At 44.3% G+C, this 27,722-nt stretch overlaps 1 protein-coding gene across 5 annotated transcripts in view; it reads left to right on the top strand.

Moving 5' to 3' along the window:
* Positions 1 to 27,722, top strand: part of LOC141091106 (ephrin type-A receptor 3-like) — a 409,334-nt gene that overhangs the window by 352,709 nt on the left and 28,903 nt on the right. For all 5 annotated transcript variants that reach the window (XM_073576465.1, XM_073576466.1, XM_073576463.1 and 2 more), the window contains one exon: positions 3,577 to 3,638. In XM_073576465.1, coding sequence (XP_073432566.1) covers positions 3,577 to 3,638 — 62 coding nt within the window. The remainder of the gene's footprint in view (positions 1 to 3,576; positions 3,639 to 27,722) is intronic.

Raw genomic sequence — 27,722 nt, 5'->3', positions numbered from 1 at the left:
TATGGCTAAATAGAGCTGTAAGGGGCGCAATAAGAGATACAAATAAAGCATTTAGAGAATTAAAGCAAGTAGGTAGTGATGAGGCATTAAATAAATACAGAAGATTAAATAAATTCTGTAAAAAGCAAATCAAGACAGCAAAGATTGAGACAGAGAGACTCATTGCCAGAGAAAGTAAAAATAATCCCAAAATATTCTTTAACTACATAAATAGTAAGAAGCTAAAAAATGATAGTGTTGGTCCCCTTAAAAATAGTCTGGGTGAAATGGATGAGGATGAGGAAAAAGCCAATATGCTAAATGACTTTTTTTCAACAGTATTTACACAAGAAAATCCCATGACGGATAACATGATCAGGGATAAAAATTCTCCATTAAATGTCACCTGCTTAACCCAGCAGGAAGTACGGCGGCGTCTAAAAATCACTAAAATTGACAAATCCCCGGGCCCGGATGGGATACACCCCCGTGTACTGCAGGAATTAAGCACAGTCATAGATAGACCACTATTTTTAATCTTTAAAGATTCCATAATAACAGGGTCTGTACCACAGGACTGGCGTATAGCAAATGTGGTGCCAATATTCAAAAAGGGGACAAAAACTGAACTTGGAAATTATAGGCCAGTAAGTTTAACCTCAACTGTGGGTAAAATCCTGGAGGGTTTTCTAAGAGATACTATACTGGAGTATCTGGAGAAGAATAACCTTATGACCCAATATCAACATGGGTTTACAAGAGACCGTTCCTGTCAGACTAATCTGATAAGCTTTTATGAAGAGGTAAGTTCCGGACTGGACCAAGGGAATGCAGTGGACGTGGTGTACATGGACTTTTCAAAAGCTTTTGATACGGTGCCACACAAAAGGTTGATACATAAAATGAGAACAGTGGGGATAGGGGAAAATATGTGTAGGTGGGTTAAGAGCTGGCTCAGGGATAGGAAACAAAGGGTGGTTATTAATGGAGCACACTCGGACTGGGTCACGGTTAGCAGTGGGGTACCACAGGGGTCAGTTTTGGGCCCGCTTCTTTTTAACATATTTATTAATGACCTTGTAGGGGGCATAGAGTGTAGAATTTCAATATTTGCAGATGACACTAAACTCTGCAGGGTAATTAATACAGAGGAGGACAATTTTATATTACAGGAGGATTTATGTAAACTAGAAGCTTGGGCTGATAAATGGCAAATGAGCTTTAATGGGGATAAATGTAAGGTCATGCACTTGGGTAGAACGAACAAGTTGTATAATTATGTGCTTAATTGTAAAACACTGTGCAAAACAGTCACTGAAAAAGAACTGGGTGTATGGGTGGACGACAAACTCACATTTAGTGGCCAGAGTCAAGCAGCTGCTGCAAAGGCAAATAAAATAATGGGATGCATTAAAAGAGGCATAGATGCTCATGAGGAGAACATAATTTTACCTCTATATAAGTCACTAGTGCGACCACACTTAGAATACTGTGTACAGTTCTGGTCTCCGTTGTATAAGAAAGACATAGCTGAACTGGAGTGGGTGCAGAGAAGAGCGACCAAGGTTATTAGGGAACTAGGGGGTCTGCAATACCAAGACAGGTTATTACACTTGGGGTTATTTAGTTTGGAGAATCGAAGGCTTAGGGGTGATCTTATTACAATGTATAAATATATGTGGGGACAATACAAAGACCTTTCTAATGATCTTTTTACTCTTAGACCTGTGACGGGGACAAGGGGGCATCCTCTACGTCTGGAGGAAAGAAGGTTTAAGCATACTCACAGACGCGGATTCTTTACTGTAAGAGCAGTGAGACTATGGAACTCTCTGCCATATGATGTTGTAATGAGTGATTCACTACTAAAATGAAGGGACTGGATGCCTTTCTTGAAAAGTATAATATTACAGGGTATATACACTAGTTTCCTTAATATTGCGTTGATCCAGGGAGCTAGTCTGATTGCCGTATGTGGAGTCGGGAAGGAATTTTTTTCCCCAATGTGAAGCTTACTGTTGCCACATGGGGTTTTTTGCCTTCCTCTGGATCAACGTGTTAGGGCAAGTTAGGATAGGATATGGGTTGAACTAGATGGACTTAAAGTCTCCCTTCAACCTTAATAACTATGTTACTATGTTACTATGTTACTATTGACGTCTCGGATTGATGATTAGTATTCTTTCAAGTATTTTAAAGCCCTGGTCCACAACTTGACAGTCTCTTCATAACTGATTAAAGCGGTTGTCACATAATACAAGCCTACAGTACCAGCAGAATTCCTGCATTAATGCTGCAATTCCAGGAGGTCATGTGACATTGTTTTGTGTGCCTGTCTGGAAGTTGAGGATCTGGGGGGGTTTTATGTTGTGCGTGACACTTAAAGGGAATCTGTCACCTATTTTTTGCCCTGTTAGCTGCAGCCACCGCCATCAGGGGCTTATCTACAGCATTCTACAATGCTGTAGATAAGCCCCCGATGAAACCTGAAAGATATGAAAAACAATTAGATTATACTCCGGCGTCCGGTCCAGTCCGATGGGTGTCGCGGTCCGGCAGGCACCGGATCTCTCTGACTTTTCCAGGTGCCTGCGCACTGCAGTGCTGTTCTCTGCCCTCAACAGGTCAGATAAAGTACGCCTGCGCAGGAGCCACGGCAGAAGTAAGAAGGGGGACGTGATCGCATGAAGATGGGAGGCATCAGACCGGACCGCGACATCCACCACAATCGCCCCCGCCCCCCCGGTGAGTATAATCTAACTTGTTTTTCTCATCTTTCAGGTTACATCGGGGTCTTATCTACAGCATTATAGAATGCTGTAGATAAGCCCCTGATGGTGGTGGCCGCAGCTAATAGGGCAAAAATTAGGTGACATATTTCTTTTAAGCAGTTCTGACGGCACTGCCCCTCTAGTGGACATCCACTTTAATAACCTGTATTGAGGGTCATTCCAAGTCTTTGAGGCCATGTTCACATGTTCATATTTGGTCAGTATTTTACCTCAGTATTTGTAAGCCAAAATGAGGAGTGGGTGAAAAATGCAGAAGTGGTGACTTGTTTCTATTATACTTTCTCTCTGATTGTCCCTCTCCTGGTTGTGACTTACAAATACTGAGGTAAAATACTGACCTTATACTGAACATGTTCCCATGGCCGAAGTCTGTCTTTTGTGGTGTTAGAGTAGTTGTGGCATGAAAACAACTTCTTTTAATAAGCCTTTTTAGGGTCTATGGACATTACTACTCATACAGAGGGTTCCCTTATGACAGATGCCAATAAATCTAAGAATTTTCATTGAAACCTCCAACAATAATGGCCGATATTACAGCCCCATAAAATGAAATGGCAGCTGATCATGGATTGATAGAGGCTAAATTAAATAAGCTTTAATGCATATTTGTGGAAAAAAAAAGAAAACAACATTTCTCGTCTCTCCTGTTCCATTTTTTCTATATTACAGAATATTGTAAAATGTAGTATAGAGCAGTATAATAAATTTCTTGCTGATTTGTTCCATAAATACATGAAGATTCCTATCCTAACCTGTATGATAAGATAAGTTGAGTAATCTTGTAAAATGTTTCCACTCTTTACAGGCAAGCCAGTCATGATAATTACAGAGTATATGGAAAATGGCTCCTTAGATTCATTTTTAAAGGTAAGAGCAAAAAAAAACTAGTTTTGTGTTGAGTTTATGGTTGGGGTCTAATAATTATCCTTATGACGTTGTTCTTATTTCATTCTCAAGTGCACTGATTGTATTGTGGCAGTAAATAGATGACAGGCCAAAGAGAGCACCAGAATACAAAGTTGTAATACGATAATTGGCTCACAAGGTCCATTTGGAGATGACTTTGGAGCCATTCACTTATCACTAAACCTGTTCTGAAGGTGGTTATTCACATTAGAAGAACTATCACCAAAGCCGCTGTTTTTGGCGGTACTGCCTAACTCTCTAATGTGTATGCTAATGTTCCATCTCCCCGACAGTGTATATTATGGGGGAAATAAAAGGTCTGACATGATGGATTTCAGCCTATTTCAACTGTTTTTTTAATTTGCAGGATATAAAACTCTACCAGTGTCATGACCAGCTGCTTTCTTTTCTTGCCCTTTAAAGAACATAGGCAAGAATGGTCAAACCAAGAGCGCCCTTGTATGCAGGGTTGGCAGGGAAACCTGTGGGCTTTTCAGCCAATAGTTATAAAAATTGCATGGCCACCTTCACTCATTTGTACTAAAAGATTAGGAAAACTAGGAATGTCAAAGAGCAAAATTATAAATTGACTTATAAGAAAACTAACAATTATGTAAGTCATAGGCATACCTCAGTCTTAATCGAGGACATTACAATTTCGGAAGGACACAGAAAAATCATCCAGAGCTGCTGCCTCAGCATCTTCAGATAAGGTCCTAGAATCCTTTCATAGCAGCCAGGTTTGCCTAAAATCAGGGTTTAATTACCACGCATTTTAGATATGTTTTATATTACGATTCTGCAATCACATTTGCATTGTAAAAGATTAGTGACCCCTTTCCATTTTTAATCTTTGTCCCCATAGATCGCTGATCACTACTGCATAAAAATGTACATATGTAAATTATCTGTCTCTTTCAGTTGCAAAATATATTGACATACAACTGCCCGGTATTGCCCATAGTTTGTGATATTTTGCCAGATTATAATTGTATAGGGAAAGATTTATCAGTTGCAACAGAGCTCATATTCTCTGAACAATTAATTTTAATATTCTGATATATCTATCCAAAATTTGAACAAATGTGGAAAATTCAATGCCTCTACACAGTGGTATAGCAGGCATTGTCAGCACTCAGGGCACATCAATTATTGATCCCCCAAATACAGTAATAGTGCCCCTCAACCCTTTTATGACATACCTGACATATGCACCCTTAAAAAGTAATGATGTCCCCTTAGTACCCCCTCAAAAAATAATAATGCCACCTTTGTGCCATAAACTACAGAAATAAAGTTTAAACTCACCTAATCCGAATGACTGAGCCCTCTCCTCCTCTGCAAAGTGATGATGCCACTTTTTTATTGTTGTGACTTTTAGAGGTTTTTACCCATGTCTCTCTTCCCTGTACGCCCCACACACTACACCACTGCTTCTACATCATCATGGTGCACTTGAGTGACTTGAACAATAGCATATGTCTATTAGCAAAAGCAAAAAAAGAAGTATCCAGGTGTCTTCCTACAAGTGTAGGGATGTTACCAATGTCATCCTTCTCTTTCCCTGTATCATTCACCATCCGTTTTGTTCTTATTGTCAGGTTTAGCGATCTCAGTACCCCCAAGATGTGTTTCATCTTCTTCTGCTTTTAATTGTGTAGCTTTAATAACATTTGATTTTTTTCCTCTTATCCTGCTCTAGCAGGGATTGAAATCCAGGTTAATGCTAAAATCAATTCCAAGTAATTAGCTCACTATTCGTCTATGTCCTCCCCTTAAATTACATGGAGAAAAGAGGCACCGGGTTGGTAAAATCCCCTGTGTTACCTCAGGCAGCTTAAGATTTGGAGATAGAGGAATAATGGAAGTGTTTGCTGCAGGTGGTTAATCAAATATAAAAATGAAAACAAGAATTAGTTGCGGAGCACTCTGGCAGCCCAGTCATTGATAGAACTCATTATAAGGTTTAAGGGCCCTTTACACATAGCGATATCGCTAGCAATATCGCTAAAGCGTCACTGATTCTGTGGACGCAGCAGTGATATTGCTAGCGATATCGCTACATGTGATACTTACCTCCGACCGGCTCCCCCGCTGGCTATCGCTGATCGCGCAAGATCGGCCTGGTCCATTTCTCGTCGTCGACTTCCTGCTGGCGCCGACGAGCGAGCCATGGACACAGGCGGTAGACGGACACCCTCGCCGCGTCTGAAAGGTAAGTACGACCGCCGACCGCTGCTGCATCGCTGTGAGATCTGCCCGTATGGCAGCTCACTAGCGACCATTTGGCGATGCACCAGCGATCCTGACCGGGTCATATCGTGGTCGGGATCGCTGGTGCATCGCTATATGTAAAGGGGCCTTTAGTCTTAGAAATATGTTTTGCCTTTGTGGAAGAACTATGCTTTGTCAATGGCTTGTCTGATTTGCTAGTACAGTGTGACCCTAAGCATTCTGGCTGCCCCTATCCTTTCCTTAACGATACCATATTATATTGGTCTTGTATCCCACTTTCTTAAAGGATTGATATCAGTTAAGGAATCTCGTTTGGGATTCATACAAGTTAATCCCTACCATTACCTAGGACAGGAGCAATACTGGGGCACTACAGGGAGTCTAGGAAATTATTACATACCTACACCTTTCTCCCGTTATATCTCCCATTCCCCTGGTTGGATCCATCTCCCGGCGAGGTATTTCCGAAAGGAGGCCGGGATTGCATGTCCGTCAATAGTGGTGAGACCAAACCATTTTTTAATAAGCACTGGTTTGCACAACCACTTTATTTGTCTTTTTTGTGATTTCTGTCTTTTCAATGGTTGATTAAAGGTTACGTTTTAATAATTGGGGACCTCTCCAGGCTATATTCGTCAAGCTATAGCTCTGCACAACTGTATGACACTGCAGCACGGTTGTGTACATGTAACCTGTGTATTACTATGCAGAAAAGAGAACTACAGAGGCTTACAAAAGTATTCACCCCTTTGGCTTATTACCTATTTTGTTACATTACAACCTGTGTTTAAATATTTTTGTAATCTGATTTGTGTGTGATGCATCAGCACTAAATAGTCTAAGTTGGTGAAGTGAGAAAAATATAGACAAATTAAATTTATGGGAACAAATAGCTAAAAATTGGCATCTGCATATGTATTCACTCCTTTTTTGATTAAGCCACTAAAAAATTCTAGCGCAAGCAATTATCTTCATAAGTCACATGCTTAGGCTGGTTTCACATTTGCATTACAACAACGCTGCGCATTGCGTTGGTAAGCCCCGCCCCGATCCAGCTCCCTGCCCGCCCCATCCAGGATCACCGCCTACTTTCGCTTTTGCACGCATGCGATCGGCGCACCCTATCTTTAGCATAGGGTGCGCAGATCATGCGCTGCCAGTGTGAAAGTAGCGTGCTGCGCACTTTTGACGGTGCGCCGTGCGCGCCGAAATGCATGCTGCACGGCGCACCGTCAAAAGTGCGCAGCACGCTACTTTCACACTGGCAGCGCATGATCTGCGCACCCTATGCTAAAGATAGGGTGCACCGATCGCATGCGTGCAAAAGCGAAAGTAGGCGGTGATCCTGGATGGGGCGGGCAGGGAGCCGGATCGGGGCGGGGCTTACCAACGCAATGCGCAGCGTTGTTATAACGCAAATGTGAAACCAGCCTTAGTGACAGCTAGTCCACCCGTGTGCAATCTAAGTGTCACATGTCTGTCAGCATATACACTTTACCTTTTCTGAAAGGCCACAGAGGCTGCAGCACCATTAACAAGAGACTCCACTAACCAAACACCACCATGAAGACCAAGGAGATCACCAAACAACTCAGGGACAAAGTTGTTGAGAAGAACAAGTCAAGGTTGGGATATACAAACTATCCCAATCTCTGATGATCACCATGAAATCCATTATCATCAAATGGAAGGAACATAGTACCACAACAAACCTACCAAGAGAGGATCACCCACCAAAACTCCCAGCCCAGGCAAGGAGAGCATTAATCTGAGAGGCAGCACAGTGACTAAAGGTAATTCTGAAGCAGATGCAGAGTTCCCAAGAAACACTGGAGTATCTGTCCACATGACCACAATAAGCCGTACACTCCATAGAGGTGGCCTTTATGGAAGACAGGGCAAAAAAAAGCTTTTACTTGCACCAAAAATTGTAAAGCTCATTTTGAGTTTATCAAAAAACATATGTTAGACTTCCCAAATGTATGGAGGAATATGCTGTTGTCAGATGAGACTAAAATTTAACTCTTTGGCCACCAAGGTAAATACTTGAGAAATGGGCAAAAATCCCAGTGTCAAGATGTGGAAAGCTGCAATTGCTGCAAAAGGAGGCTCTGCAAAGTACTGACCTTTTTTGGGAAGGGAGGAAGTTATATACACTGAAATTTTCAGTTATTTTGGCCTATTAGGTTCATTGCTTCACAATAGAAAAACCAAATGTTCACAGTTGTAGGCATGCTCTTTAATGAACTGATGCAAACCCTTGAAAAAAACTGCGAAATTACAGGTTGTGTGGTAGCAAAACACGTAACATTGGGGTGAATACTTTCACAGGCCACTGTATGTAGGCAATTTCATGTTCGCCACAAGGAGAACATTTTTGCACCCCCCCAAAGCATTAATCAGACCACGGTTCTAATGTTCTGAATTTCTATAATTGTAGTTCCCTCTAATCAGTTGTCAGTTCAGGTAACTAGATCAATGATCAGCTCAGTAATTGCAGCGGTATTATGCAGAAATCCACATAAAATTAATTTGTTGCTGTATTGATAGTAAATGGAGATTGTTTCGCAGCATAAATTGAAAGAAATTCCAGCAGAAACGTAATGTATTTCTGTAGGTTTATACCTATGTAAGTCATATTTTAGACATGTATATAGCGTAGCACAGCTAAAAGCCATGTGACATTCAACATAAGTCCATGAAATCCACAGCAAGAGTTTTTACAGAATGAAAATAACTGTGCTAATGTACGCTCAACAAGCTGAAAAAAGAGCTCAAGAGGGAACTAGAATAGAAGTCGTTGCACAATTCGTGGACTCTAATTGATTAAATGCTCTCCGGTGATGACAAAGAGGAGCTCTTAGCAATAAAAGTTTGGGTAAGGGTGAGAACTTGGCAACTGGAAATGAAATGGTGTCCTTGGGGCTGTCAGCATAATATTAGGAGGGTAAATTACAATACAGATGAACAAAATCTATGCTTTTCTTGTCTTATGCAGTTATTTTAAGAGTTAATTTTCTGGTTAGCAGTATGCATGACCAAAATGTTAGCATTACTTGGGGCTATTGCAAAGGCAGGGGCTTGGATGGAAAGCACTGGTGTCTTTACTAAAATAAAGTTTTATCATTTTATTCAGTCACTTCTGATCACCACACACATGTGCCTGAAACTAAACAGCATAAGTGGCATAGTGCTTTATGCCAATGGTGGGGTCTGTGTGGTTGTATATCCCCTTTAATTTATCTACAGTACTGTGCAAAAGTATTAGGCATTTGTGGAAAAATGTCTGCAAAGAATGCTATCAATAATAGAATTGCAAATAGTTTTATTGAAGTAGCTAAGTTGAAAATTAATGAACAAAGCAAAAATCTAAATCAAATCGATATTTGGATTGACCACCTTTGTTTTCAAAGCAGCATCAGTTCTTCTGGGCACACTTGTACACCATTTTTGAAGGAACTTGGCAGAAAGGTTGTTTCAAACATCTTGGAGAACTAACCACAGATCTTCTGTAGATGATGCTTGTGTAAATCCTTCTGTTTCTTCATGTAATCCTAGATAGACTTGATAATGTTGAGATAAATGATCTGTGGGGGCCATATAATCACTGCCAGGACTTTTTGTTCTTCTTTATGCTAAAGATTATTTTTAATGGCATTGGCTGTATGTTTGGGGTCATTGTCTTGCTCTAAACGTAGAAGCCTCCCTGATGGTATTACATGATAAGTATCTACATGTATTTCTCAGCATTGAGAACACCATTAAGATGAACATTTCCAGAACTGCATTTACTAAAATGAAGTCCAAAACTTCAAGGAACTTCAACCATGCTTCACTGCTGCCTGCATACTTTATTGTGCCACTTTCTGGCCCTTTGGCGAACACACCGCTGCTGCCAAATAGTTTGCATTTTTACCAATAAGTCCAAAGCACCTGCTGACATTTTCTTCACCCCATTTCCTATGTTTTTGTGAATAGCTGTGTCTCTAAGCCTTGTTTCCATGTTGAAACTATGGCTGTTGGCCACAATTTTTCCATGAAGACCATTTTTAACCAGACTTCTCCAACCAGTAGATGGGTTTAGTCGGGTCTCACTAGCAAATTCTAAGCTGATGCCACTGCTGGACATCTTCCGATTTTGAAGGGAAGTAACCGTGATATGTGTTTCATTTGCTACTTTCCTTCATTGACCACTTAATTTGCAGTCTTCAACATTGCCCATTCTTGGCAAGTCTTTAAAAGAACTTGAACAACACATTTGAAATCTGTTGTGAAATTTTTATCTGGGAGAGACCTTTCTGATGCATATAACTACATTGTCTCTGAATGACCTATGATATAAAACTGTCTTCTACAACTTCACCTTTGAGCAAAATTTAGTAGTCACTCACCTAGTTTTAAGCATTTTTTTCGGTTTCATGTTTAATGACTGTGTTTCAACCTACTTATAACAATAATGATCATTATCATCTGTTTGGTATAATTAGTTACTTCTACACTGTAATCCTAAAAACCTCCTGACTTTGTATAATTGTACCTGCAAATTGTCTCTTCAGAAAAGAAGAGGACTAGAACTCTAGTGCGATCTATAGGAAGTAGCAATTTTAGTAGTGCTTCCTATAGGTGGCAGTAGAGTTCTAGTGCTCTTCCTTTCTGAAAAGACAATTTGCCTATTTCCCTGAGGAGCATTGTGGCTTAAAAATCTGCTCATCTCGACATGCTTAGCATGTCACTCTCTGCAAGGAGACTCGTTACCCCTTGGATATAAGTGTACCTAGAGGAATTGATACTGCTTTTAAGGCACAGGGCAGTCACACCATAAACTAGTTTGATTTAGATTTCACTTTTGTTAATTTTATTTGCATTTTGTTAACTCACAAAATTAAGCTATTTACACTTCTGCTTTTGTAAAGTTTCTTATTTTGCCACATAGCTACTTGAAACTTTTGCACAATACTATACAGTGGGGAAAAAGTATTTAGTCAGCCACCAATTGTGCAAGTTCCCCCTCTTAAAAAGATGAGAGAGGCCTGTAAATGACATCATAGGTAGACCACAACTATGAGAGTCAAAATGAGAAAACAAATCCAGAAAATCAACTTGTCTGATTTGGCAAGTTTTATTTTTCAAATTATGGTGGAAAATAAGTATTTGGTCAGGGCTAATCCTGTGCTTTGCTATTTGTATGAGAAAAATTCTACATTTAGTCTAGGAACAGTTGTAGGAGCAGGCAGAGTGGCAGACTACAGCATCTAGGCAGCGCTTTGCGCTTTGCAGTCCATTACTAAATATATAGCTGATTCACATGACCAGATTCTTTTTTTGGGGTGAAAACATTTACTATATTGTAATGATTTGTGTTACATGACAGTGTTATATAGCCCTCAAAAAAATCATTCAACATTTTTTCTGGATTTATTTAGTCATCCATAAATTATTATGTGCTCAGTTTTACATTTCATTGGTATCTAGCACTCCAAAAAAGCATTACAAAATTCGCCTGGATTCAATTAGTCATCCATAGAGTGCTTTCTGTTAAATTTTTGTGGTATATAACACTCCAAAAAAGCATTGAAACATTTTTCTTGATTCAATTAGGCATCAATAGAGTATTACGTGCTTTCTATTAAATTTTGATGGTATACAACACTCCAAAAAAACAAATACATTTCTTTCTGGATTCAGTTAGTCATCCATACAGTATTACATGCTTTCTGCTAAATTTCAGTGGTATATCTCACTCCAAAAAAGTCTTTAAAAATTTATGGATTGAATTAGTAATCCATACAGTGTTTCGTGATTAGTGGGCTACAAGGCACCAAAGATGGCATTATCCAGCAAGACTTCCGAGGCAGCAACAGGAGGAATATCAGAGCCAGGCCAAGCTGGCACGACAGTAGAGGTGGCGAGAGCCTGTGGTCTGGAGCTGGCTGCTTTCCTGGAACAACCAAGGCCCAAACCCAGGCTGAAGGCTTAATCACTGGGGTTCTTGTGAACTGCAGAGGGGAGAGCCAGGATCGCCTCCCGTGGAAGGAGAAGAAGAAGCAGACACCTGAAGAGGATTACTGTGCTACTCTCCTCATAATAATTTCCTGGCTTTACACTTTATGCAAAGCCTTTATGAGTGTAGAAGACAGGAGTGCATCTACTACATTTTTTTAAATATTTCAAGGAAGCCCGCCAGTTGTTGCATTTCAGGGGTCCATGGGTGACTGGATGACCCTCCTTATAATTTTTTCTTGGCTTTGCACTTTGAGTAAAGCCTTTGTGAGTATAGCAGTACATCAACTACAATTTCAAAATATTTGAATGAGGCCCTCCAGTTGTTGCCTTTCAGGGATTATGGATGACTGGTTAACCCTCCTATTATACAATAACCCATTAACCCCCGGAGGTATTTTAATTTTTATGTATTTATTTTTTGCTCCCCGTCTTCCCAGAACCATTACTTTTTATTTTTCCATCAATATGGCCATGTGAGGGCTTGTTTTTTATGGGACAAGTTGTACTTTTGAACGACACCATTTTTTACCATGTCATACTAGAAAATGGGAAAAGAATTCCAAGTGCGATGAAATTGCAAAAAAAGTGCAATCCCACACTTGTTTTTTGTTAGGCTTTTTATTAGGTTCGCTAAATGCTAAAACTGACCTGCCATTATGATTCTCCAGGCCATTACGATTTCTTAGACACCATACATGTCTAGGTTCTTTTTTAGTGGTGAAAAAAATTTCCAAACTTTGCTAAAAAAAAATTGCGCCATTTTCCGATACCCATAGCGTCTCCATTATTAGTGATTTCTGATTGGGTGAGGGCTTATTTTTTGCACGCCGAGCTGACGTTTTTAATTATACCACTTAGGTGCAGATAAGAACTTTTGATCATCCCTTATGGAATTTTAATGAAATGTTGCGGCGACCAAAAAAATGTTATTCTGACGTTTTGACTTTTTTCTCGTTACGCCATTTAGTGATCAGTTTAAACCTTTTTTTTAATGATAGATCGGGTGACTCTAAACACGGCGATACCAAATATGTGTATGTTTGATTTTTTTATTGTTTTATTTTGAATGGAGCAAAAGGGGAGTGATTTGAACTTTTATTTTTTTAAATTCTTCAAAACCTTTTTTTTTTTTACTTTTGGCATGCTTCAATAGTCTCCATGGGAGATTGGTCCGAGATCCCGCCCTGCAGTCTCTTCTGGTTTATTCACACTGCGGGGCGGGATCTTGGACTGCGCGTCAACGCAGGAGCGAGAAGGAAGACATCATGTGATGTCAGTGGACGGGCAGCACTAACTGCGCATGCCCAAGAAAGAAGATTACAGCGCAGGCGCCGGGTAAATAATTGAATGCTGAGGAGGCGGCGCCCAGAAGAATGGAGGAAATGACTGATGGCTGTGATGCACCTGTGTCCGGGGGGAAAGAGCTGCCCCCCGGACAAACTAGAGGTATGAGTGACAAATTATAAAAACGATTCTTTCAGCGGTGGAAGGGACCCCAACTAAAAGAGTCACCTTGACAGAATGCAGCATTAGTGCTGCACAAGGTGGCTCTTTTAGTTAAAAAATGCCTGGGGGGGGGCAGGTTCCCTTTAAGTGCATATAGGGTATGTGAACAGATAATATGAGAGTCCAGGTTTGGTAGAAAATTTTGTGTGGGCAAAACAGCAATAGCTAGATTAAAATGTTCAGGCAATAGGCCAGTCTTTGTATGTAATACAAGGATTATCCGAGACCCTCTCAGTTCATATTTTTGGCATTTCTTGCTTCCTTCTTAATTTATACTGAAATTTTCAAATTTTTGTATAAAAAAATTCAGTTTTCCTTTACTTAAACTATTTTTTTTTAAATCCTTTTTATATTTTGCCTTACATAAAAGTCATTAACATTTTCTTTAACTGTAAACTCCAAGTTCTCTTCGATTTTGATTTATTGTCAGTCCTTAAAGAGGTGTAAAGGTGAGACACCATTGTTCCCTGCAGCGATCAGGGAGTCAGAGATGCTTCCAGGTGTCTTCCCCATCCTGTTCTCCTTGCATTCAGCACTTTTTCCATCCATTTCAACATTTTCACTGCCCCTCAGACATCTTGTAGGGTCTGCTGGAAAAATGCTCCGATTTCCCATTGACTCCCATTATACTCATTTCTGGTAATGAGCATCTGAGCATTTTAGTGCTCACTTATCCCTATCAACTTTGTGAATCATCGATCTACACTCGTGGGCACTTTACCGGCCATTGTAAGACTTTACTCCCTTCTCTTTGTTGAGAATGGTAGAGGGAGTCAAGGAAATAACAAAAACGAGAGCCAAATGTATATTGCCTGGTCACAATTTTGCATTTTTGCCTTATGAAAAAACTGTGGATACCTGTTCCCCACTATATTGCTGTATGGCAACTATAAGGTTGTTATTCAGTATGGAAGAATAAAGGTCGTGAGATTAATTTCTCTGGTCAGTGGATAATTTTCCTTCTCAAAGCATCTTGCAACTCAGTATTTAAGGATTTCATAGGCTGCAGCTTTATATTATTTCATTAAGATAAAACAACAACATACAAACATTTCCCTGAAGGTCATCATGATACATACATAATAGATGTAATCAGGCAGAAGATAAGCAATAATAGAGAGCCAGCTGCAAGTCAGCTAATAATGTCAGCAATTAACCAAAGACAAGGTCAGACACAATAGGATAGGAAGCACAGTGTTCTAGTACAACAGTAGCCAGAAATTCAAGCTCAAATTATTATAATAAAAAGGAGGACATTTTGGAAGGGGGTAAAAAAAGATATGCTAAACAATAATGTTTTAGCATGTCCAATAAGTGTGCAAGCAAAAACAAACATTATCTAGTTTATAGAAAAAATGCATAATATATAGTTTATAGACCACAAAACAAAATCTATAGCTTGCCTCTCCCCCACATGACCTGATCTTTTAACATGGCCATATCAGACATTTGTCAGTGGATACCTCATTCAGAGGAAACAGTTATCAAACTCTCCCATACACGTGCACACTAGAACATACCTGTGCTTGGGTGAGAATAAGACTTGCCTGGAAAGAAGTAGCAGGCAACTTCCAGGCACCTCTGGTGGTGATTATCTTCACAGGTTACAAGAGGTTCTGCACTGAAATCAATTTTTTGATGCCTGATCCTTATTTTCTGTGATACCATCTGTCGGGGCAAAGTTGGAGGAACCATACCCACCTGACAGACAGCTATGCCCACTGAAATTGGTGTGTTTGGTCACCACTCATTTAGTCTGTATGGCCAGGTTAAGGCTCTCCATACAATTTCCTGTACACATTATGTTGTTGTCATCCAATAATTAGTAATCTATTCCTTATTGAAGATGTTCATCTAATTTCACAGTTCAGAGTCAAACTGTAGAAGAAAAACTGAACAAAGCGTTGGAAAATCTTAAATTGTCCAAAGAGATTTGATAACGATGCTGTCTCTCCTGATTCTCCATCTCTATAGGGTGAGCAGAGTTAGACACTTCTAGAAAAATACATCAGTGGCATATTTACTTACAACTGCTAGATCCTTATGTTCCCCCAACTTAATCTCTTGGGGGACAGACAGAAGTCATCTATGCATATTAGATGGTTGGCCAATCCCACCAAAATCATACAACATTTATCTGATGTGTCTGTGGGCCTTTTGGTCTATCATAAATGCTACCATTTTGATTATCAGAGTTTGAGAAAGCCTTTCAGAGTCATGATGATTCTGGGATCAGTCATTCAAGTTCAAAAAGATCTTTCTGTGTTAAATCTCCATGAATATGAAATATTTCAAGTAAAGCCTAGATGCAATAACATTGAAACAAAGTTCCTGGATAATCCCTTTGATAAGAGCACAGTGTCAGTGTTAACACAAAGGTTAGATGTTTTCAGATATTGAGATCTAAAGGTCAATTATATCTGAAGAAGGCAAGAAAAATAACAGGTCGTCTATGTGAAGGACAGAAGATGTTTAACCTGTAGACACGTATTAGAGTTTGGGTTAAGAACTTTGGTATGAAAGGAAAGACTGTTTCCATTTGGTGCTGAGTACAGAAGTTTAGACAAATCAGTTCATTTTACCATATAGATTAGAAGATGTTACATCATTGGAATTTTCTAAAGTCCATAGAGATAACTTTATAAAAAAAAAGTTCCAGATATTACTCTAGTTTTTGTTTGCCAAGTAGGAATATGCACAATTTTAACAATTAGAAGAAAAATCAAAGCTTTTGAAATGTGGTGCTGGAGGAAGATGTTATTAATACCATGAAGAACAAGAAGAGCCAGAAGAACAAACAAATCAACAAATCAATATTGAAACTGAACAAGCCAGACATTTCACTTGAAGCTAGGATTACCAAGCTACGACTGTGGATACATCATGCGAAGAGAGCAATCACTGAAGATAGACATCATTGTTGGAAGAATAGAAGGAACAAGGACAAGAGGAAGACCAGCAACCCGATAGCTAGATGCCATCAAGATAAAGCCCCCCGTCACACACAGCGAGATCGCTGCTGTCACCAGTTTTGTGACGAAACAGCGATCTCACCAGCGTCATCCCTGTGTGTGACAGGTATCAGCAACCGGCCCCCCTGCGGGTATCACTGATCATGCTCAAAAGCCCTGGACTTTTTTTTATCGTTGGTCTCCCGCTGGCTAGCACGCATCGCTGCGTGTGGCAGGCAGGGGAGCAATGATCAGCGAGCTCCCAGCTCGTATCCAAGGTAAACAGCGGGTTTCTAAGTGCCGCGCAGCGCTTAGAAACCTGCAGTGTACCTTAGATACCAGCGCGCTGTTGAAGGGAGCTGGTAACCAAGGTAAACAGTGGGTTTCTAAGCACCGCGCCACGCTTAGAAACCCACTGTTTACCTTGGATACGAGCTCCCTGCACCAGCACGCTGGCATCTAAGGTACACAGCGACGTGCTTGCTCGTCGTCTCTGGTGCTGATCGCTGGTGAGATCTGCCTGTTTGTCAGCTCACCAGCGATCATGTAGCAACACACCAGCGATCCTGAAAAAATTCATATCGTTTTCAGGATCGCTGGTGAGTCGCTATGTGTGATGGGGCCCTTAGTGTTTTAAAGATAATTTAATGTAAAACAAATGTGTGTTGAACTGTTAGAAATTAGCTGGATTCAGTATAGTCAAAAAATTTGTCTATGCACTTCACACCATTTTACACATTACTAGAGATGAGCGATACCAGCCGATACTTGAAAATATCGGATCGGAATGGATCGGCCGATCTTAAAAAAAAGTATCGGTATCGCCGATTCCGATACCGGGAACCAATGCAAGTCAATGGGGCCAAAATATCGGAATTAAAAAAAACCCTTTCTTTCCTTGTAGGTTAATTCTACATGAAGAAAAACAACTAAGAATAATGTAGAATGTATTGTGGGAGGTGGAGGAGACATTAAAGCCATAGAGGTTTAGCCCAATCAAATGGAATAGCAGGAATTAAACTTTTTTTTTAAAGATGTTAGGAGTTACAAAGATATTGACTATGTTAGCCTCATTTATATTTTGCCAGACATGTATGTCTTCTTCTTCTTTCTTCTTTCTTCTTCTTTCTTATTCTTCTTCCTTTTTTTACCTTCTTCTTCTTCTTCTTATTCCTTTTTTTACATTCTTCTTCTTCTTCTTCCTTTTTTTACATTCTTCTACTTCCTTTTTTTACATTCTTCTTCTTCTTCCTTTTTTTACATTCTTCTTCTTATTCCTTTTTTTACATTCTTCTTCTTCTTCCTTTTTTAAATTCTTCTACTTCCTTTTTTTACATTCTTCTTCTTCTTCTTCCTTTTCTTACATTCTTCATATTCTTCTTATTCAACAATTATTATTCTACATATTCAACTTCTTCATCTTCTTCCTATTCTTCTTCATCATATTCTTGTTTGTGTCAGGCATTCCTGTAGTTGTTATCTAGAAAAGTTAGAAGTTTACACCTTCCGTTCTGCCTGTCACAAAAGATTTACAACAGGATTTGTCCGCGTTCAGTTTGGCCTGCAGCAGCAGGCCTTTTCCAGGGGCACCACGAGGAGGAACGGACTCACCCCCATACACTGCTTAGTCTTCTTCTGCTTATAAATAAGATAATATCATTTGCTCAGAGTATTAGTCTTATGCTTAATGTTCTGCTTTGTTTTTTTATGCTTCTTTGTCTTCTCTCTCTTGTTGTTCTGCATCTTGGTGGTTGTCTTCCTGTTCTTTGTCCTCTTGAACCAGCTGACGGTACTGGCACCCGGAGGGGCAGCAGAAGGAACAAGAGCCAATGGCACTACCGAGGACCAGCTGACGGTGCTGGAACCCGGTTACTAAGCAGGAGGTACCTGTGCTACAAAGCACTACCAAGGACCAGCAGACGTTGCCGGAACTCGGATACCGAGATGGAGGCACCTAGGCCAAAGGCTCTGACGAGAACCAGCTGACGGTGCTGGAACCCGGAGGGGTAGCATAAGCTGCAAGAGCAAATGGAAATAGCGAGGACCAGCTGACAGTGCTGGCACCCGGAGGGGCAGCAGAAGGAATAAGAGCCAATGGCACAACCGAGGACCAGCTGACGGTGCTGGAACCCGGTTACTAAGCAGGAGGTACCTGTGCTACAAAGCACTACCAAGGACCAGCAGACGTTGCCGGAACTCGGATACCGAGATGGAGGCACCTAGGCCAAAGGCTCTGACGAGAACCAGCTGACGGTGCTGGAACCCGGAGGGGTAGCATAAGCTGCAAGAGCAAATGGAAATAGCGAGGACCAGCTGACAGTGCTGGCACCCGGAGGGGCAGCAGAAGGAATAAGAGCCAATGGCACAACCGAGGACCAGCTGACGGTGCTGGAACCCGGTTACTAAGCAGGAGGTACCTGTGCTACAAAGCACTACCAAGGACCAGCAGACGTTGCCGGAACTCGGATACCGAGATGGAGGCACCTAGGCCAAAGGCTCTGACGAGAACCAGCTGACGGTGCTGGAACCCGGAGGGGTATCAGAAGTTACCCCTGAAAAGCAAAGTTGGCATGCCGCAAGCTGGCCGCAGTTACCGAATCACACAGTCCTACAGGGGGTGCTTGTCCTACTGGCACTATGGAACAAGCCTTTCTTACCAGAACCCGCAGTCCACATAGGAAGCACCTAAACTGCTGGCACCCTAGCCTCGGCTAACCCAACCGCAACACGACATGGCAACTTAGGGTGGCAAACTGACATTGACACTTCCCGGAAACAGCAGGCAGGGCTGGAACCAAGCTGGGCAGGAGGGAGTACCCGTGCCAAAGTCAGATATGAGCAGCAACTGGCGATGTTGGAGCCCAGGACAAGCACTTAGCAGGCTGAGGCCTGATGTGCTGTCAATTGGGAGGCAGCAGGACAGATTGCCATCAAAACAGCAGGGGAACAGCTGACGTTACTGAACCCCACAAACACAGGAGCTAGTGTTTTACTCTGTGAAGACGGCACTTCCGAGCAACAACTGGCTGTGTTGAAGCCCAGGGACAAGCACGGAGCAGGCTGAGGCTGCATTGAAGAAATTTTAAGATCGGTTGTAGACTACTAATTTGAACCAAGCTCCACTTAGGCCTGTGGCTTCACTGATTTTCGTATTTCCCCTGTCCTCCAACCCCGCCAGTTACAGCTCCGAAGTGGCGTCTGCACAATCCACACTTGTTCCTGTGTTACAGGTGTTCAGTCCGGTCAGTTAATCCCCTGATGTGTGTCCGGCAATGTCGCCTGCTCTGTCCACATTCCCATAATGGGAATGTGGACAGAGCAGGCGACATTGCCGGACACACATCAGGGGATTAACTGACCGGACTGAACACCTGTAACACAGGAACAAGTGTGGATTGTGCAGACGCCACTTCGGAGCTGTAACTGGCAGGGTTGGAGGACAGGGGAAATACGAGAGACAGTGGAGCCACAGGCCTAATTGGAGCACGGTTAAAAATCAGTAGTGGTACGACTGTGTAGGCAGCAGGAGACTTTGCCATCCACACAGCAGGGGATCAGCTGACATTACTGAACCCCACTGAGACACGGGAGCAAGTATCTCTTTCCGTGTGGACGGCACTTCCGAACTACAACTGGCTGTGTTGAAGCCCAGGAAATAGGAGGGTGTAGGCAGAGGCCTACTGTATTTTGAATGAGGTTACAGCAGGAGAGACTGCCATCCACACAGCAGGGGATCAGCTGACGTTACTGAACCCCACTGAGACACGGGAGCAAGTATCTCTTTCCGTGTGGACGGCACTTCCGAACTACAACTGGCTGTGTTGAAGCCCAGGAAATAGGAGGGTGTAGGCAGAGGCCTACTGTATTTTGAATGAGGTTACAGCAGGAGAGACTGCCATCCACACAGCAGGGGATCAGCTGACGTTACTGAACCCCACTGAGACACGGGAGCAAGTATCTCTTTCCGTGTGGACGGCACTTCCGAACTACAACTGGCTGTGTTGAAGCCCAGGAAATAGGAGGGTGTAGGCAGAGGCCTACTGTATTTTGAATGAGGTGACAGCAGGAGAGACTGCCATCCACACAGCAGGGGATCAGCTGACATTACTGAACCCCACTGAGACACGGGAGCAAGTATCTCTTTCCGTGTGGACGGCACTTCCGAACTACAACTGGCTGTGTTGAAGCCCAGGAAATAGGAGGGTGTAGGCAGAGGCCTACTGTATTTTGAATGAGGTTACAGCAGGAGAGACTGCCATCCACACAGCAGGGGATCAGCTGACGTTACTGAACCCCACTGAGACACGGGAGCAAGTATCTCTTTCCGTGTGGACGGCACTTCCGAACTACAACTGGCTGTGTTGAAGCCCAGGAAATAGGAGGGTGTAGGCAGAGGCCTACTGTATTTTGAATGAGGTTACAGCAGGAGAGACTGCCATCCACACAGCAGGGGATCAGCTGACGTTACTGAACCCCACTGAGACACGGGAGCAAGTATCTCTTTCCGTGTGGACGGTACTTCCGAACTACAACTGACTGTGTTGAAGCCCAGGAAATAGGAGGGTGTAGGCAGAGGCCTACTGTATTTTGAATGAGGTGACAGCAGGAGAGACTGCCATCCACACAGCAGGGGATCAGCTGACATTACTGAACCCCACTGAGACACGGGAGCAAGTATCTCTTTCCGTGTGGACGGCACTTCCGAACTACAACTGGCTGTGTTGAAGCCCAGGAAATAGGAGGGTGTAGGCAGAGGCCTACTGTATTTTGAATGAGGTGACAGCAGGAGAGACTGCCATCCACACAGCAGGGGATCAGCTGACGTTACTGAACCCCACTGAGACACGGGAGCAAGTATCTCTTTCCGTGTGGACGGCACTTCCGAACTACAACTGGCTGTGTTGAAGCCCAGGAAATAGGAGGGTGTAGGCAGAGGCCTACTGTATTTTGAATGAGGTGACAGCAGGAGAGACTGCCATCCACACAGCAGGGGATCAGCTGACGTTACTGAACCCCACTGAGACACGGGAGCAAGTATCTCTTTCCGTGTGGACGGCACTTCCGAACTACAACTGGCTGTGTTGAAGCCCAGGAAATAGGAGGGTGTAGGCAGAGGCCTACTGTATTTTGAATGAGGTGACAGCAGGAGAGACTGCCATCCACACAGCAGGGGATCAGCTGACGTTACTGAACCCCACTGAGACACGGGAGCAAGTATCTCTTTCCGTGTGGACGGCACTTCCGAACTACAACTGGCTGTGTTGAAGCCCAGGAAATAGGAGGGTGTAGGCAGAGGCCTACTGTATTTTGAATGAGGTGACAGCAGGAGAGACTGCCATCCACACAGCAGGGGACCAGCTGACGTTACTGAACCCCACTGAGACACGGGAGCAAGTATCTCTTTCCGTGTGGACGGCACTTCCGAACTACAACTGGCTGTGTTGAAGCCCAGGAAATAGGAGGGTGTAGGCAGAGGCCTACTGTATTTTGAATGAGGTGACAGCAGGAGAGACTGCCATCCACACAGCAGGGGACCAGCTGACGTTACTGAACCCCTCTGAGACACGGGAGCAAGTATCTCTTTCCGTGTGGACGGCACTTCCGAACTACAACTGGCTGTGTTGAAGCCCAGGAAATAGGAGGGTGTAGGCAGAGGCCTACTGTATTTTGAATGAGGTGACAGCAGGAGAGACTGCCTTCCACACAGCAGGGGACCAGCTGACGTTACTGAACCCCACTGAGACACGGGAGCAAGTATCTCTTTCCGTGTGGACGGCACTTCCGAACTACAACTGGCTGTGTTGAAGCCCAGGAAATAGGAGGGTGTAGGCAGAGGCCTACTGTCTTTGTAATGCGGAGACAGCAGGAGAGACTGCCATCTCCACAGCAGGGGATCAGCTGGCAATGATGAACCCCACTAACACTTGAACGAATGTGTTTGGCTCTGTGGAGACGACACTTCTGAACACCAACTGACGCTGTTGGAGCCCAGGATTAGGCGAGGAGCAGGCTGTGGCCTACTGGATTTTGGCAGGTGAAGGCAGCAGGAGACTTGCCATCTCCACAGCAGGGGAACAGCTGGCAGTGCTGAACCCCACTAACACTCTAACGAATGTGTTTGGCTCTGTGGAGACGACACTTCTGAACACCAACTGACGCTGTTGGAGCCCAGGATTAGGCGAGGAGCAGGCTGTGGCCTACTGGATTTTGGCAGGTGAAGGCAGCAGGAGACTTGCCATCTCCACAGCAGGGGAACAGCTGGCAGTGCTGAACCCCACTAACACTCTAACGAATGTGTTTGGCTCTGTGGAGACGACACTTCTGAACACCAACTGACGCTGTTGGAGCCCAGGATTACGCATGCCGCATGCAGAGGCCAATGGGCAGCGGTTTTTATGGAGGTTGTGGACTACTACTGATTCTAACCATGCTCCACTTAGGCCTCTGGCTCCACTGTCTCTACTATTTACCCTGGCCTCCAACCCCGCCAGCTACATCTCTGAAGTGGCGTCAGCACAATCTACACTTGTTCCTGTGTTACTGGTGCTCAGTCCCGTCAGTTGATCCCATGATGTTTGTCCGGCAAGTTCGCCAGCTCTGTCCTCATTCCCACTACTGGTTATGGGAATGTGGACAGAGCAGGAGACCTTGCCGGACACACATCAGGGGATAAACTGATGGGACTGAGCCACAGGAACACAGGAACAAGTGTAGATTGTGCTGACGCCACTTCAGAGATGTAGATGGCGGGGTTGGAGGTCAGGGGAAATAGTAGAGACAGTGGAGCCAGAGACCTAAGTTGGGCACGGTTAAAAATCAGTAGTGGTTTGAATGTTGATGGAGCTGGTGACTTTGCCGTCCACACAGCAGGGGATCAGCTGGCATTACTGAACCCCACTAACACAGGAGCTAGTGTGTTTCTCTGTGCAGACGACACATCTGAGCGACAACTGGCTGTGTTGAAGCAAAGGGATTATAGTTCAGGTGGTAGAAAAATGAACACACCAGCAGACCTGGATACAGTTGCCAACCACTAATTTAGTCTGTAAGAGGAATGGCAAAGTCTTTGGAGATCCAGGCCTTGTTCATTTTCAGAAAAGTCAGCCGGTCAACATTATCGGAAGATAGTCGCGTGCGGCACTAAAGACACGTTCCGATAATACACTGGCAGCAGGGCAAGCCAGCACCTCCAATGCATACTGGCTAAGCTCTGGCCATGTATCCAGCTTAGAGACCCAAAACTTGAAGGGGGAAGAGCCATCTGGGAGTACAGCGACAGGGCAAGACATGTAGTCTGACACCATCTGACGGAAGCGTTGCCTCCTGCTGACTCGAGGCGTCGCTGATGGTGTAGACAATTGTGGTGGACACACAAAACATTGCCACATTTGGGCCATAGTGGTCTTGCCTTGTGCTGCGGCGCTGCCTCTGCTCCCTCTTTGTGCAGAGTTTCCTCCACTGCCTCGACGCACAGAGCTGCTTTGTAAAGCACTAGCAACAATGCTGTCAGGTGGAATGGAAAACATTATGGACTGCACCAGTGACTCTTCGTACTCCCGCATTTTACGCTCCCGGTTCAACGTTGGTATGAGCCTTTGTACGCTGTCCCGGTAGCGAGGATCTAGGAGGGTGTACACCCAATAATCAGCCGAGACGAGAATGTGGGCGATGCGGCGGTCGTTTCTCAGGCACTGCAGCATGAAATCAACCATGTGCTGCAGACTCCCAACTGCCAAAGAACCGCTGTCCCCTGTTTGAGGCGTGACCTAGGCCTGCTCTACATCACCCCACCCTCGCTGTACATACTGAGTAGAGGTTTGTGTACCTCCCTCCTCTGGAGAGATGTCTTCCTCCTCCATCGACTCCTCCTCATCCTCCTCACAAAGTGTCCCCTGCCTAGGCCTTTGTGAGGAAACACGTAGCGCAGACTGTCCAGAAGCAGATGGCATTTGGGACTCCTCATCCTCCACCTCTTCTGAAACCTCATCCCTTAGTGCTTGCAGTGTTTGTTGAAGCAGGCAGATAAGGGGGACAGTCATGCTGACTAGTGCATCATCTGCACTCGCCATCCGCGTGGATTCATCGAAGGCACGCAAAACGAGGCAGATGTCCTTCATAGAGGCCCACTCAATGGTGCTGAAGTGTGAACGGCGCACAGTGCGACTTGTTTGCGCCTGATGCAGCTGGTACTCCATGACTGCTGCCTGCTGCTCACACAACCGCTCCAACATATGTAACGTTGAATTCCACCGGGTGGGTAGGTCACATATGATGCGATGTTCCGGAAGGCCAAATCGTCGCTGCAGAGCAGCGAGGCGCGATCTTGCCGTGCTGGAACGTCGCAAGTGAGCGCACTCTATGCGGACCTTGTGCAACAGTGCAGCAAGATCCGGATAGTCCCTCAGAAAGCTCTGCACGACCAAGTTAAGAACATGTGCCAGACATGGGATGTGTGTGAGGTTGCCTAGGCCAAGAGCTGCCACCAGATTTCGGCCATTGTCACACACTACCAAGCCCGGCTGGAGATTCGCTGGCCCAAACCACACATCGCTCTCCAGCTTGATAGCATTCCAGAGCTCCTGCGCTGTGTGGCTTCGATTCCCCAAAGAAATTAATTTGAGTACAGCCTGTTGACGTTTGGCCACGGCTGTGCTCATATCGGTCGTAACAGGCTCCTGCTCTGCTGTTTCTGGGGAACTTGAGTAGGAGGAGGAGTCTATGTGTACAGACTGGAGTCCTGAAATCCGTGGCGTTGGAAGAACACGTACAGCGCCACTCTCCAGATCCGTACCCGGCTCCACAACAATGACCCAGTGGGCAGTGAGGGAAAGGTATCGTCCCTGTCCATGGTTACTGGTCCACGCATCGGTGGTCAGGTGGACCTTGCTACTAACGGAGTTTAGTAGCGCATGTTTTATTTTGCCCTCAACATGTTTCTGCAGGGCAGGGACGGCTCGCCTGCTGAAATAAAAGCGGCTGGGCACGTTGTATTGGGGGACTGCCAATGCCATTAAGTCCCGGAAGGTGTCAGTGTCCACCAGCCTGAATGACAGCATTTCAACTGCCAGAAGTTTGGCAATGCCAGCATTCAGAGACTGTGCTCGGGGATGGTTTGCCAAGTAAGGGCGCCTTTTATCCCATGCCTGTGCTACCGATGGCTGTGATGGATGGGAACGTGCTGCTATGGGTGTAATCTGACAGGCTCTCCGGACAACAGTGGCAGAGGTTCTTCCTTGGCGATCCTGTGAGGAAGCCGAACCAGCAGTGTGTGAGCTGGAGGAAGAGGGCCCAACACGAACTGAAGAGGTGGTAGGTGGTGCTGTACGTTGGCCTACGTCTTCAGGGTGTCTCTGCAACTCCAACTCGTGCTTGGTGCGCACATGTTTCCACATATTTGTGGTATTGAGGTTGCTGACATTTCTCCCTCTTTTGACTCTCTGATGACACAGCTTGCATTTGACAAAGCAAATGTCATCTGCAACTGTGTCAAAAAAGGACCACGCACTGCAACTCTTGTGAGCGCCCGGTTTGCCTTTGGAAGGAGGAATGCTCCTAACGGGTGCCGAAGAGGAGGGTACAGGCAACCAAGTCTTCCCCCTCCCTCTGCCTCCTGTTTTGGCCGGTAGGGGAATCTCTTCCTCCGAGCTGCTCCCACCACCTTCCTGTTGCTCACGCCATGATGGGTCAAGGACCTCATCATCTTCCCTCCCCTCTTCAAACAGCTGCTTCTCCGGGGTTGTCTCGCCAGCACCGTACGCACCAGAAAGTGGCAACTGAGTCTCGTCATCATCTGATGCGTACTGAGGTGTGCTGACCATAGGCACTGGCCCACTCGCCTCTTCAGATTCAGAGGGACAAAGAAGTTGCGCATCACTGCATACTCCCTCTTCTTCACATTCAGGAATGCTGCTTGGCTGGCCCCCTCTGTCCAAGCCAACAGATTCCGAGAACAGAAGTAGAGACTGTGATGGCTCCTGTCCATGTCTCTCTGACTGCCTGGGCACTTTGGCAGGTGGTGAAGAGACAGATGGTTGCTCTTCGGTGCTCTGACCCTGAGAGGATGCGGAAGTAATTGAAGTCGATGCGTTAGCTGCCATCCATCCGACAACGGCTTCAATTTGTTCCTCCCGCAGCAGTGGGGTACGTTGAGGTCCTACAAAGCTGCGCATAAAGGACTGTTGCCTGCTAAAACTGGGGGATGCTGATCCACTGGTGCCCGCAGCAGGCCCAGAATCCCCACGTCCTCTACCTGTAGAATCCCCACGTCCTCTCCCTGCAGAATCCCCACGTCCTCTCCCTGCTGAAACTCCACGCCCACGCCCACGCGCCTTACTCCCTGCCTTCTTCATCTTGCAAGACTGCTTAAGATAGGCAAAAAAGTACAAAGGGGGGCCTTAGTGTGCTTATTCCTGAACAGCTGGTTACAGGTACAAGAAACACTAATTTTATGAAGTGTGTGTGTGTGAACTAGACTTTAATAGGAGCTGATGTGGCCTACACAAGTTCAAAATGTAGTGTTTGGTGAACTTTTTTTGTGGTTTCTTTGTTGGAAACAAACTCAAAGTATGTGAACAAAGAATTGAAACTGATAGTATCACCAACTTTTTGGAGCTATTACAATGCAGGCAGGTAACCTACAATGCAAAAGATGAGGCTCCAAAAAAATTGGGTAATACTAATCTGGTTGCGCCGGCAGGGCACAAGCCAGAAAAAAAGGCTCCTCTATCTACTCCTATATAGTGTTTGCAACCAACCAATGTTGATGGATACGGATGGATGCACACTAATAGGAGAAGAAAAAATGAGCTGCACTCAAAGACAAATATGTGTGAGGCAGTGAGCACGTTGAGCATCCTACAACCAGACGTAGCTGCAGGACACTCTACTCAGCGTGAGCTGCACTCACACACAGTCAGAGGCCTCTCAGACAGCCGTCAACAGTGCAGCTAAGTGGGCACTGGCACTGACAGGCTGCAGAAAGGCTCCGCTGTGTACTCCTATATAGTGTTTGCAACCACCGTAGATGGAGACGGATGGATGCACACTAATAGAAGAAAAAATGAGCTGCACTCAAATAAAAATATGTGTGAGGCACTGACGCACGCTGAGCGTCCTACAGCCAGACGTAGCTGCAGGACACACTACTCAGCGTGAGCTGCACTCACACACAGTCAGAGACCTCTCAGACAGCCGTGAACAGTGCAGCAAAGTGGACACTAGCACTGAAAGGCTGCAGAAAGGCTCCGCTGTCTACTACTAGTGTTTGCAACCAACGTATATGGATACGGATGGAAGCACACTAGATTGAAATTATGTAAAAAATGCAGCTCAAAAAATAAAAGATGTATGA

This window comes from Dendrobates tinctorius, unplaced genomic scaffold (genome assembly GCF_039654945.1).
Source record: "Dendrobates tinctorius isolate UK_male_01 unplaced genomic scaffold, ASM3965494v1 ptg000049l, whole genome shotgun sequence".
Taxonomy (NCBI): domain Eukaryota; kingdom Metazoa; phylum Chordata; class Amphibia; order Anura; family Dendrobatidae; genus Dendrobates; species Dendrobates tinctorius.
Note: the sequence above shows the minus strand (reverse complement) of the source record. Positions and strands in the feature narration are given on the sequence as shown.